This window comes from Mobula birostris, chromosome 6 (assembly GCF_030028105.1).
Source record: "Mobula birostris isolate sMobBir1 chromosome 6, sMobBir1.hap1, whole genome shotgun sequence".
NCBI classification, from domain to species: domain Eukaryota; kingdom Metazoa; phylum Chordata; class Chondrichthyes; order Myliobatiformes; family Myliobatidae; genus Mobula; species Mobula birostris.
The window spans coordinates 178640084-178653676 of NC_092375.1; the positions used below are offsets into that span (position 1 = coordinate 178640084).

Sequence of the window (13593 nt, forward strand, 5' to 3'; positions counted from 1 at the left end):
TTTTGAGGCTCAGAAATTTTTACTAGCTTTGAAAATGGGAATAAATTGTAAATGACTTTTAAGTAATTTTCAATTCATGGTTAATGATGCTTTATCTTGAGGGATAACACCAGGCCATTTTCATAGTTATGTCCAAGAGCAAAAAGAATGCTATTCCCATTGCATTCCCAATGTATACAGGGAGGTAATTACACCCAGAATGCAGGACACAGGTAACTGGGTGACCATCAGGAAGGGCAAAGGGGATAGGCAGCCAATGCAGTGTACCCCTGTGGCCTTTCCTCTCAACAGCAGGTATACTGCTTTGGACATTGTTGGGGAGTTGAACTAGCAGAGTAAAGTCACGGTCAGGTCTCTGGCACTGAGTCTGGCTCTAGGGCTCAGAAGGGGAGGGTGAAGAAGTGACGTGCAGTAGTGATAGGGGATTCCATTGTTAGAGGAGCAGACAGGAGATTCTGTGGACATGAAAGAGACATTCAGATAGTATGTTGTGTCCCAGGTGCCAAGATCAGGGATGCCTGGGATCGGCTCCACAGCATTCTAAAGTGGGATAGAGAGCAGCCAAAAGTCATGGTACATATTGGTGCAAAGGTAAGAAAAATGAGGAGATCCTAAAGAGAGAATATAGGAAGTTAAGTAGAAAGCTGAAATGCAGAACCTCCAGGGCAGTAATCTCTGTATTGCTACCCGAGGGTAAGAACAGGATGATTTGGCAGATGAATGTGTGGCTGACGAATTGATGCAGGAAGCAGGGTTTCAGGTTCTGGATCATCGATATCTCTTCTGGGAAAGGTATGACCTGTACAAAAAAGGACAGGTTACACCTGAATCCTAAAGGGACCATTATCCTTCTGGACAGGTATGCTAGAGCTATTGGCGGGGGGGGGGGGGGGGTGCTTGGTTTAAACTAATTTGACAGGGCAAAATTGCAGTCAGTTGGAGATGTAGCATGGAAGCAATATTGGAAAGGGTGATGAATCCCTGGCTGAAGGTGTTATATTTGAATGCATGTAGTATACAGAATAAAGTAGATGATCTTGTAGCACAGTTAGAGATTGTCATGTATGACATTGTGGGCATCACTGAGTTGCGGCTGGAAGAAGCTCATAGTTAGGAGCTTAACATCCAAGGACACACATTTTATTGAAAGGACAGGGAGGTAGGAGAGGGTATAGGGTGTGTCTATTGGTAAAATATGAAATCAAATCCTTAGAAAGTAGTGACATAGGATTGGAAGTTGAAGAATCCTTGTGAATAGAGTTAAGAAACTGCAAGAGTAAAAAGACCCTGATGGGTATTATATGCAAGGCTCAAATAGTAGCCAGAATGTGGGGTATAAATTACAATGGGAGATAGAAAAGGCATGTAAAAAGGGCAATATTATGACAGTTGTTGCTATTGCAAAGAAGGCACTTGGGAAGCTGAAAGATCTGAAGGTAGATAAGTCACCTGGACCAAAGTAATGGTCTTTCAAAAATCACTAGATTCTGGAATGGTTCCAGAGGACTAGAAAATTGCAAATGTCACTCCACTCTTTAATAAAGGAGGGAGGCAGAAGAAAGAAATTATAGACCAGTTAGCCTGACTTCAGTGGTTGGGAAGATGTTGGAGTCAATTATTAAAGATGAAGTTTTTGAATACTTGGAGGCACATGATAAAATAGGTCAAAATCTACATGTTTTCCTTCAGGGGAAATCTTGCCCAACAAATAACAGGCAGGATAGACGAAGGAGAGTCAGTGGATGTTTATACTTGGATTTTTAGAAGGCCTATGACAACACATGAGACTGCTGAACAAGATAAGATCCCATGATATTACAGGAAAGATTGTAGCATGGATAGAAGATTTGCTGATTGCCAGGAGGCAAAGAGTAGAAATAAATGGGGCCATTTCTGCTTGGTTGCCAGTGACCAGTGATGTTCCGCAGGAGTCGGTGTTGGAACCATTTCTTTTCAATTTATATGCCAATGATTTGGATAACAGAATTGATGCCTTTGTAGCTAAGTATGCAGATGATACAAAGATAGGTGGAGGGGCAGGGAGTGCTGAGGAAGCAGGGAGTACGTAGAAGGACTTAGATCGATTAGGAAAATGGGAAAAGAAGTGACAGATGGAATTCAGTGTAGGGAAGTCTATAATCATGCACTGTGGTAGAGGGAGTAAAGGCATAGACTATTTTCTAAACAGAAAATTAAGAAATTAGAGGTGCAAAGGGATTTTGGATTCCTTGTACAACATTCCCTTAAGGTTAACTTAAAGGATAAGTCAGTGGTAAGGAAGGCAAATGTAATGTAAGCATTCGTTTCAAGAGGGCTAGAAGATAAAAGCAAGAATATAATGCTGAAGCTTGTAAGGCATTGGAGTACTCTGAGCAGTTTTGTGCCCATTATCTAAGTAATGATGTGTTGTCATTGGAGAGAGTCCAGAGGAGGTTCATGAGAGTGATCCTGGGAATGAAAGAGTTAATGTATGAGGAGCATTTGATAGCTCTGGGACTGTACTCACTAGAGTTTAGAAGAGTAAAGGCGGGGGGCGGGTCTCACTGAAACCTATCGAATATTGAAAGGCCTAGGAAGAGTGGATGTGGAGATGATGTTTCCTATAGTGGGGAAATCTAGTGCCAGAGAGCACACCCTCAGAATAGAGGGATATTCATTTTGAACAGAGTTGCAGAGGAATTTCTTTAGCCATAGGGTAGTGAATATGTGGAATGCATTGTCAAAGACAGCTGTGGGAGGACAACTCATTGGGTATATTTAAATTGGAGGTTGATTAGTCAGGGCATCAAAGACTATGGAATGAAGTCAGGAGATTGGAGTGAGAGGGATAATAAATCAGCCATAATGGAATGGTGTAGCAGAGTTGATGGGCCAAATGACCTAATTCTGCTCCTATGTCTTTTAGTTAATATAGTTGCCCAGTGACTGAATGTCCGATGAGTAAGGTGATGGCCTCCCACTCCTGATCTGCAAAGGACAGTCAAAATTGAATTTATAACTACATAAAAATATGAAAACTTAAAGGAGGAGCGCAAAAGGAAACAGTTAAAGTTGTTTTGCTCTCAGTTGATACTTCTTTTAAATGGTAGATTGTTGTTTCTCAGACTTGAAATTGTGGTGGTTGTGGTGGCATCCGTTAGTCTCACGAGACCATGGATCTGCGCCTGGAAAATCTTGCTTCAGTCTGTGTTAGAGCAGCGTCTGTTGTGGCTGTAGAGGCCCACACGGGAGTGACAGTCTTGGCTGCAGCAACTGGACTTGAAGGCGCTGTCCTCCAGTGTTGTCAGTGCTGTTTTTCCGACGAGTGCGCTTTTCTTCAGCAGCAAGCCTCAGCTTCTCTTCTCTTTTTAGACCAATGCGTAGTTCCAGCCTCCAGTGAGAGTGATCGCTTGCGATGTCTTCCCATCTCTCGACGTTCATTTTCAGTGACTTCATGTCTCTCTTGCAAACGTCTTTGAAATGAAGGTGGGGATGGGGCCGCCCTTGTGCTCTCTTGCCGGAGGCCAGTTCCCCGTACAGCAGGTCTTTCAGGATTCTCCCGTCTGACATGCGGTGTACGTGGCCCAGCCAGCGGAGACGGCATTGTTGGAGCAGGGTGAAGAGGCTGGGTATCTGGGCACAGGCCAAGACCTCATTGTTGGTGACTCGGTCAGTCCACATGATGTCCAGGATGCGTCTCAGGCTGCGAAGGTGGAAGGCGTTGAGACGCCACTGTTGTCTGTAGTAGAGGCTCCAGATCTCACTGCTGTAAAGCAGTGTGCTGAGGACGCAGGCCCTGTAGGCTGCAACTTTGGTGTGCGTCATCAGCTTTCAGTTCTCTCAGACTCTCTTTGTCAGCCTGGCGAATGTTGAGGCTGCTCGTCTGATCCGTCTGTTGATCTCGGGGTCTAGGGAGAGGCTGTCCGTGATGGTGGAGCCAAGGTATGTAAACTCATGAACTACCTCCAGCTCGTAGTTGTTGATGGTAATGGCAGGGGGTGCTTAATGCCTTGGCCCAACACGTTGGTCTTTTCAGGCTGACGGTCAAGCTGAAGTCCTGGCAGGCTCTTGAGAAGCTGTCCATGAGGCGTTGCAGTTGCTCTTCAGAGTGTGTTGCCAGTGCCGCGTCATCTGCTAACAACATGTCCCTGATGAGTACTTCACGAACCTTGGTTTTCGCCCTCAGCCGGGACAGACTGAACAGCCTCCCGTCCGATCTGGTATGGAGGTAGACACCATCAGTTGGTGTTCCAAAGGCATACTTCAGCATGAGTGCGAAGAAGATGCCAAACAGGGTGGGGGCAAGCACACAGCCCTGCTTCACACCGCTGCAGCTGTTGAAGGCCTCCGAAGAAGAGCCATCGAACTGAACAACGCCCTTCATGTCTGTGTGGAATGACTGAACTATCCTGAGGAGCCTCCGGGGACAACCAATCCTGGCGAGGATTTTGAACAGGCTGTCTCTGCTCACAAGGTCGAAGGCCTTCGTAAGGTCATCAAGCCTTAAAGTACCTTCAAGACAGCACTCTTTAATACAACCACAATCTGTGTTTTTTTTTGCAGATTTCCAGAGTATAAAGTTTTTTGATCTTATGAACCATCATTAACCTGGGATGCCTCTGTGATTGTTATAATTTCAACTATAACTCTAGTATCACTAAAGTTCACTGTAGTATCACAGTAATTCCCTGCAAGTAGTTAATTGTTTTATCTGCATTTAGTTTTCAAACTAACTACACTTTATTTTTAACAATTCAGGTGAAATAGAGAACCTGTTTCAGGAAAGGAATTTAAAGCAAGCACTTACTTTCCATGCTCCTATTGATTTTTCAAAATAGTTTAAACACTTCACACAGGTCGTGGATGAAAGTCGGTTATTTTGGGATATTGTCCGTCTTCTAGCAGACGTCATTGGCTGGTTAGCTTCATCCACATAAGACTACAGTCTCCTGCCCAACCACTTCAGTGAAAATAATACATGGAAAAGAAAGAGTAAAAACTAAAGATACAGTAGATTAAGTTTTAAAGATGAGATAGGCTATTTTTAATCTGAAAGAGTTGTTAACATCTATAGATCCCTATATAATGAGAATATTAAAATCAATTCCAAAACTTCTTATGAAATTTTTCTCTGGTATAACATTTTCAGCAGTCAGGGTCTCCTGAAGTTGGCATTAGAAGGCAGCAGGAGAGAAATACACCAGCCCAGCTTCAGATGGGGGCCATGACATTAGATACTGAAACAAATCAGCAAATGGTGCATCTTGCTATGCCGGTCAACCGAACAAGGTAAATGCTACAAATTATTACTGAATAGAAAGATACCAAATAAGAAGTATAATTTTTAAAAAATGGATATTACCTCCTTCTTCCTGGAAAAATCTAGGCTCAGATCAATGGCAGCATTTTGGTGAAATCTGGAGCTCCTTTACATGTTCAAGTTTGGAGGAAATATGTGAGACTCCTTCTATATGAAATGTTGTATTGAATTTTAAGAGGCCAAATACACTTTGTACTTCCAAAGATATGTATCGAACACAGGTAAACCTCCAAAAACCTTAGCTGGAATTTAGTACTGTGATGCACTATATACCTGTTTCATAACACTATCAGATGTCTGAAAAGACAATACGACAATATTATCCTACAAGAATCCTATCCTCCTCTGAAATCAGCAAAGGAGATAAAGGAAATCGCTGTTAATGACAGAATTTTGCTTTGGGCTAGAGAATGGGAAACTCAGCAAAACAAGTTTCTACATCAAGTAAGCATATTTTAAATGCATTTTCCATTGATATCACCAATAGTAATTTACTCTTCATGATATCAGTTGTATCAGAATTAGCATTTTCCTTATATACCACCCATAGCATTTCAATAAGTTTATAACTCTGGCAAAAAAATAAACAAATAACTTGTATGATATAAGCTTAGAGCCCAGTTAGCAATAAATTATCCTCCTGATTTGAATAATTACTAGAATACAGGAAATTTGCTTGGAAGGGTCAAAAGATTTAAATAACACTATTGTTCTTAAATATCTACAACTCACCATCATTACGAGACCTTTCCTTTATATATTTTTAATATAACAGAAATGCTCCTATGTATCACAGAAACATTGTAATACTTGCATCATACACCGGAGTGCTCTCTTCAGTTACCTGATAAGGTAACCATAAACTTTGGCCAGGAGCAGATGGTGCCAGGTGGTGCCCAACCTTCAGAGAGTGTTTCGACTCTTAACCACTACACTCTCCATTTGGCAGATCAGCAGTGGTGACTAAGTCACTACCCATCGGCTCGCCTGCTCCATATCCAGCAAGAGGCTCTTTCTGCTTTCTCTCCCATCCTGCAAGCTGATTAGTTCATCAAGGCCCAACACAGACAGCAACCTCTATGCCAACCTTGCCGGGAACCCTCTACAGCAATCTCTACATCTGCACTCCTGGACCAAGGACTGGTACTTCAGGGCCTTCCTCTCGTGAGCCTCCTCGCATCCTTCTCCCACGGTACTGTGAGGTCCACCAGGATGATTTTCTTGTCTTTGGTAGATCACAGTATGAAGTCTGGTCGAAGTGTGGTTTGCATCACCTCCGGGAACTGTAGCTTCCTCCCCACATTGGCCCTCATCTCCCATGATTTGGCAGTTTGCACCACATTTAGACCCCTCTGATATGACTGGCATGGCCCTCTCCTTGATGAAAGAGACTGCCCTGTTTGTCTCTCTGCCAGATGGTCTCTTTTTACACATCTCCCACTCCAGTGTGTCAGCAGGACCTTGTCATGGCGCCACCTATATCATCCTTGTGTTAAAGCTGTTTTGCATCCTGACAGTATGTGTGTCAGTGAACCCTGCCGACCACAAAGCTTGTAGTTAGGGTTCTATCTCAGCCCTCACATGCACATCTGTGTAGATGTAGGGAGATGTTAGGAATGCGGAAGGGCTCCAATCTCCAAAGCTCTGCCCAAGTGATCTTGTGCTTGGGAATATCCCATTTCATCCAGGCACCCTGTGACCTCAACTCCACTGCCTCCACTGCCTTTGATAAGTGCCTTTCATCCTCATGGTTCCATACCACTGCCTGGACAAGGTCATGCCTATCTCTTGCATTTGTACTCCCCCATCGTTGGAAGTGTACAGAGCCAAGACTTTGCCGTTCCAGGCATGGGTTGCCAATGATGTCTCTCAATTGCAGGGAGCTCACTGCCTGGTCTCTGACCAAGCTGGAAGCCCACTTTTGGCCCAATCTTGCTGTGACTCCTGCTTGGCTTAATGGCCAGAGCCCCTCAGTGTTAACACAACTCTATACTTTGCCACCTTGAACTCCTCCACTATCGATGACAATGGGAGCTGTAGCTGGCCTGATCTTGTGTAGAGCCCCACTGAAGACAAACTTGGGGAGATCCTCAGCCACCTTCGCAGATGCTTGTTGACCTTCCTCTCAATCCTTCTACAGTGGCCATGGGGAACTTGTACACTGTGAAAAGCCAGAGCAGTCTTGATAGAAGACCATGTTGGTACAGCTATGTCTTAAGTTTACCAGGGAGTCTAGTTCTGTGAATCTTCTTCAGCCACTCTTCAGTCTGCTTTACAGTGTTGGTGATGTTGGTGCTGTCCATCATTGCTGCATTAAACTACTTTCCAAGACACTTTACTGTGTTGTCCTCTATAGATGGAATGACTTTCCCCTGTACTTGAAGACTGAACTTGCTAGTAACCTTTCCCTTTTTGATCACCATGCATTTGGACTCCTGGGCTTGAAGGTCATCTTAGCCCAGGTAACTATGTTGTCCAGGGTTTCCAATACCCATCTTGCTTGGACATGGGTTACAGTGGTTACTGTGATGTCATCCATGAACCTCCGTATTGCATGTTGTCGGAAGTTGGGCTCCAACGCTGGCCCTCAGGTTACGTCTGCTGCTGCTGATATGAGGAGGTTCATACCCATGACAAACAAGATGGGGGAAATGGTACAGCTGGTTGGAATCCCTTTTTGGAGGTCTTGCCACCTGGTTGTAATGTGGGCAAGATTGAAGCCTTGCTTGAATTCTCCTAGGTAGCTGGTGATCTGGTAGTGGTCCAGGACGGGTGGAATTGATCCATAGGCATTGGCTAGGTCTAACCAGATGATCGCCATTCTTCTGCCTGGCCTCGCAGATGAATTGGCTGATTATTGAGGTGTGTTCACAGCACCCAGTAAAACCCAGGATGCCACCTTTCTGGATGGATGTGTTGATATAGTGGTTCTCCACTAAGTAAGATGTCAGCCTTCTCACAAGGACCAAGAATATCTTGCACTCCACCCTAAACTGGGTGATTGTGGAGGAATCTTCTTCCTTGGGAGATTCCCAAGATCTTTCAGCCTTTTCCAGCATGGTGGGAAAGAGCCTTTGGTCCAAACCTTCCTCATTATCTTCCACAATCTCTGGAGGAGTTTTGGGCATTTCTTATAAACCTTGTAGGGAACACCACTTGGTCCTGGGACAGCAGATGACTTTCTTTTCTTGATGATATCCTGGACCTCATGTCACATGGGCTCTGCCATATTCATTTCAGTTGCTAGGATTCTTGGTTAGGGGACTTTTGGATTGAATTCTAGTCCCTGAATCCCACAGAAATTCTTCCACCTCCTGTTTTGACCTGGTTAGGGTGCCAGAGTTTTGCTGACTGTGACGAGCCCAGGCAAACCTGAATGTGTTTTTAACAAACTGCGCTCTCTTCTCTCTTTCTTCCTTCTTCACTTTCGCAGCTGCTCCACCCTCCTGAGCTTGTGCAGCTGTTCCCGCAGTTTGCTGGTTAGATCTTTGACATCTTCTTTTTTGTCAGGTGAACTGTTTTTGAATTGTTTGTTCAGGATCTTTATTTTGCGTCTCAGGTGATGATTCTCCATTTCGCTCCTGATTGGTTGCCATGGTGACACAGCAGCATCTCCACTTCCTGAAGAGATTGAGGCGAGTGAAGCCTCCCCCCACCCAATTCTAACCAATTTTTGCACCATTGATAATGTCTTGACCAGCTGCATTGCCCTCTTGTTCGGGAATGGCAAGGAATCTGACTGCAGGTTCCTACAAAAGATTGTGAGGATGGCTAAGAGGGTTATGGAGGTTTCTCTTCCATCCATCAGAGATATTTTTCAGGAGTGCTACGCACGAAGGGCTCTTGGCATTGTCAATGATCCCGCCCATCCATCCAACAATCTCTTTTATCCCCTACCATCAAACAGGAGATAACCGTAGCATTAAGACAAGAACTGTTAGGATAGGAAACAGCTTCTTCTCCCAGACTACTGAACTCCCGCCACCACCCAGGTCACATCACATATGAAGTAGCAGTAGTGTTATACTGCTTACTTTCTAACTTATGTCATAAATGCACTTTCTTATTTCTTAATTTATTTGTGGTAATATTACTTAGTGTTATGTATATGAGTTACATGTACTCTGTTGTGCACCTTGTTCTGGAGGTTTGTTTAGTTTGGCGGTATACATGTTGTATGGTTGAATGGCAATAAACTGAACTTGAACTTGAAGCACGAAACTGAAAACAAGTGAAGCTTTTAATAAACAGCATAGTAATATAACCAGTAAATACAGATTTCAGGAGATGGAGAAAAGTTAATAAGGTTCAGAATGCCCAGACTTGCCAGAAATTTTGATTTTGATCAGACTAGAAGAAAAGTTTTATCAGACTAAAAGACGATTGTGCAAAAGATGTGGATAATTAGATGAAGTCACAATGAAGAAAACCACATCCTGCATACAGATCAGATTGCAGATTATGCAGCAATCTCATCCATTTGGCAAAGAAGTACTAATTGAAAGTCAGAACATACAGAAAAGCTGGGACTACAAATGTGAAAGACCAAAACAAAAGAATCAAAACCACAATTGTGACATGGAAGCTAAAGTGTTTGAGAGCATACTAGGTATTGCAATTAAACATGTACAAAGAGTAACTGGCTCTGACAGTTATCAGAATATTTACGTCAACTTAATTACTTACTTATATATACAATTTATAATAAAATTGATATTACACAAAATAGCAGAAGACCAAGAAGAAGTAAGGATAACAATAAGGGTACATATAAAAGAAGGCTAACACTAAAATAGTACAACCTCCATGCTAAATCATCACTCGAGGACTAGCAGTCCATGTCAACATTCAATTATGAACAAGTAGAACCAGGCTTAAGTCAAAAATGAACCTGATGCCCAAGAATGCATATCATGGTCAACAGATGAGAAGAAACCAAATCTCTGATCTGCAACAGAGCTGATAGAACAGGAAGTATTGGCAACAGTACCAGTGGTGAGTATTATCAGTCAATAAGTGAAATTTATGCAGCAATAAAAATAACTAAATTTGTATCAAGAATGCAAATTCTCAACAATTCAAAAATTGTGAGAGTAAGAGTTCGGCATGGACTAGAAGGATCGAGATGGCCTGTTTCTGTGCTGTAATTGTTATATGGTTATATGGTTAATGCACCAACCAATCATAGACAGAATGCCTACAGTCATCAAAATGAATGCGTACTATTTTTCTGCTTTAATAAAATCAGTAGATTTTTTTTGTAGCAAAAATATTCAAAATGAATTATAACAGATCATCGAAGTAAAACAAAGTTTTAAATACCTTTTGTTTTCAACAAAGAAAAAAATGATAGTTTATCTTGCAAGGAAAAGAAGAGAATGATATTATATGGTCACATATTCTATGTTATACTTGCAGTGCACACATTATGATGTTGGAAGAATAATCATGTTATGAGCCATAGATCTGAGTTTGGAAATCTAGTTATCAAGTATTAATCTGGAAAATAAAACATCAGACTACCGGAATTTTGGATGTCTCCACATTTACAGAGGATAGAATATGATGTGAAGTGATAAGATGGCTGTTTAGGAGCGGTGTTCAGGGATTGGAATCAACCAGGAATGTGCCAAAATAGTCAAAGCTAGAGACATCAAATCTAATTGAGATTTCAGCATCACATATGTTAAGTAAAGTGAAGTGATATTGCCACATGCAAGTGGGAGGTTCTACTGATGGCATGGAGGTGAGATCCATAACTAGTGATGAATGTTCCTGTTTAATTCCAGATATTTGCCAGAAAAGAAGAGGAGAGTTGTTGGCTAGTGAACAGTTAGTAAAAGGGACAAAAGACTAACTATTGCATTCATTATAATTAAGAAGACCATAAGATATAGGAGCAGAATTAGGCCAATCTCCTTTACCCCATATCCCTTCACGGCCTGTCCAATCAAGAATCTATCAACCTCTGCCTTAAATAAACATAAGGACTTGGCCTCCACAGCTGTCTGTGTCAATGAATGCCATAAGATCATAAGACAGAGGAGCAGAATTAGGCCATTCAGCTCATTGAGTGTGCTGCACCATTTCATCCCAGATCCCAATCAACCCCAGACACACGCCTTCTTGCCATATCCTTTGATTCCCTGACCAATCAGGAAACTAACAACTTCTGCCTTAAGTATACCCATGGACAAAGCCACCACCCCAGTCTGTGTCAGAGTATTCCACAGATTTACTACTCTCTGGCTAAAAGGATACTTCCTTACCTCTGTTCTAAAAGGTCACCCCTCAATTTTTTACCTGTGCCCTCTAGTTCTGGGAATCCCCGCCACAGGAAATATATTCTCCACGTCCACCCTGTCTAGTCCTTTCAACATTCGGTAGGTTTCAATGAGATCCCACCGCACCCCCACCCCCCGCCCCCACATTCTTCTAAATTCCAGTAAGTACAGGCCCAAAGTTGCCAAATGCTCCTCATATGTTAACCCCTTCATTCCCAGATTCAGGCTTGTGAACCTCCTCCAAACTCTCTCCTATGACTATAAATCCTTCCTGAGATATAGGGCCCAAAACTGTTGATATTACTCCAAGTGTGATCTCACTGGTGTCTTATGAAGCCTCAGCATTATCTCCTTGTTTTTATATTCTATTCCCTTTGAAATAAATGCCAACATTGCTTTGGCCTTCTTTACCACAGACTCAACCTGTAAATTAACCTTCTGGGAATCTTGCACAAGGATTCCTAAGTTTCTCTGTACCTCTGACGTTTGAACCTTCTCCCCATTTAGATAATAGTTTGAACTATTGTTCCTTTTACCAAAATGCATTATTAGACATTTGCCAACACTGTATTCCATCTGCTACTTTTTTGCCCATTTTTCCAATTTGTCTAAATCCTGCTGCAATTGTATTGCTTCCTCAGCACTATCTACCTCTCTACCTATCTTCGTATCATCTGCAAACTTTGCCACAAAGCCATCAATTCCATGAACCAAATCATTGACAAACAATGTGAAAAGTAGCAGCCCCAATAGTGACCCCTGAGGAACACCACTAGTCACTGGCAGCCAACCAGAGAAAGCCCCCATTATTCCCAGTCCATGCCTCCTGCCTGTCAGCCATTTCTCGATCCATGCTAGTATCTTTCCTGTAACGCCATAGGATTTTATCTTGTTAAGTAGCCTCATATGTGGCATCTTGTCAAAGGCCTTTTGAAAATCCAAGTAAATGACATCCTCTGCCTCTCCTTTGTCCACCCTGCTTGTTACTTCCTCGAAGAACTCGAACAGATTTGTCAGGCAAGATTTCCCTTTACAGAAACCATGCTGACTTTGACTTATTTCATCATTAGCCTCCAAGTACCCCGAAATCTCACTCTTATTAATAGACTCCAATACTTTCCCAATCACTGAGGTTAGGCTAACTGGCCTATAATTTCCATTCTTTTGCCTCTGTCCCTTCTTAAAGAGTGGAGTCACATTTACAATCTTCCAGTCCTGTGGGACCATGCCAGAATAAAGTGATTCTTGAAAGACCATGACCAATGCATCCATTATTTCTTCAGTAACCTCTCTCAGGACTCTGGGATGTAGTCCATCTTGTCCAGGTGACTTATCTACCTTAAGACCTTTCAGATTGCCCAGCACTTTTTCCTTTGAAATAGCAATGACCCTTAACCTGCTCCCTGACACTCATGGACCTCTGGCACACTGCTACTGTCTTCCATAGCAAAAACTGATGCAACGTACCCATTAAGTTTATCTGCCATTTCTTTGTCCCCCATTACTACCTCACCAGCATCATTTTCCAATGGTCCAATATGAACTCTCACCATACTGCTAGTGTCTTCCACAGTGAAGACTGATGCAAAATACTTACTCAGTTCATCCGCTATTTCCTTGTCCCCCCATTATACTCCTCCAGCATCGTTTTCCAGCGGTCCAATATGTACTTTTGCTTCTCTTTGCACTTCATGTATCTGAAAAAACTTTGGTATCTTCTTTAATATTATTGGCTAGCTTACTTTCATATTCCATCTTTATGTTCTTAAAATTGCTTATTTTAGTTGCCTTCTTTTGGTATTTGAAACCTTCCCAATCCTCTGACTTCCCACTAATTTTTGTTCTGTTATATGCCCTCGCTTTGGCTTTTATATTGGCTTTGACTTCCCTTACTAACCATGGTTGTGTCATCTTGCCTTTAGAATACTTCTTTCTCTTTGGGATGTATATATCCTGTGCCCCCCGAATTGCTTCCAGAAATTGCAGCCATTGCTGCTCTGCTGTCATCCC

The 13593-nt window shown here is 42.5% G+C and overlaps 1 protein-coding gene across 8 annotated transcripts in view; it reads left to right on the forward strand.

Annotated features, from left to right (window-relative positions):
- The window catches only part of c6h7orf57 (chromosome 6 C7orf57 homolog), a 73587-nt gene that overhangs the window by 33934 nt on the left and 26060 nt on the right, over window positions 1–13593 (forward strand). For 7 of the 8 annotated variants that reach the window (XM_072261976.1, XM_072261980.1, XM_072261978.1 and 4 more), the window contains one exon: window positions 5129–5268. In XM_072261976.1, coding sequence (XP_072118077.1) covers window positions 5129–5268 — 140 coding nt within the window. The remainder of the gene's footprint in view (window positions 1–5128; window positions 5269–13593) is intronic. The other variant, XM_072261977.1, reaches the window with a different exon arrangement.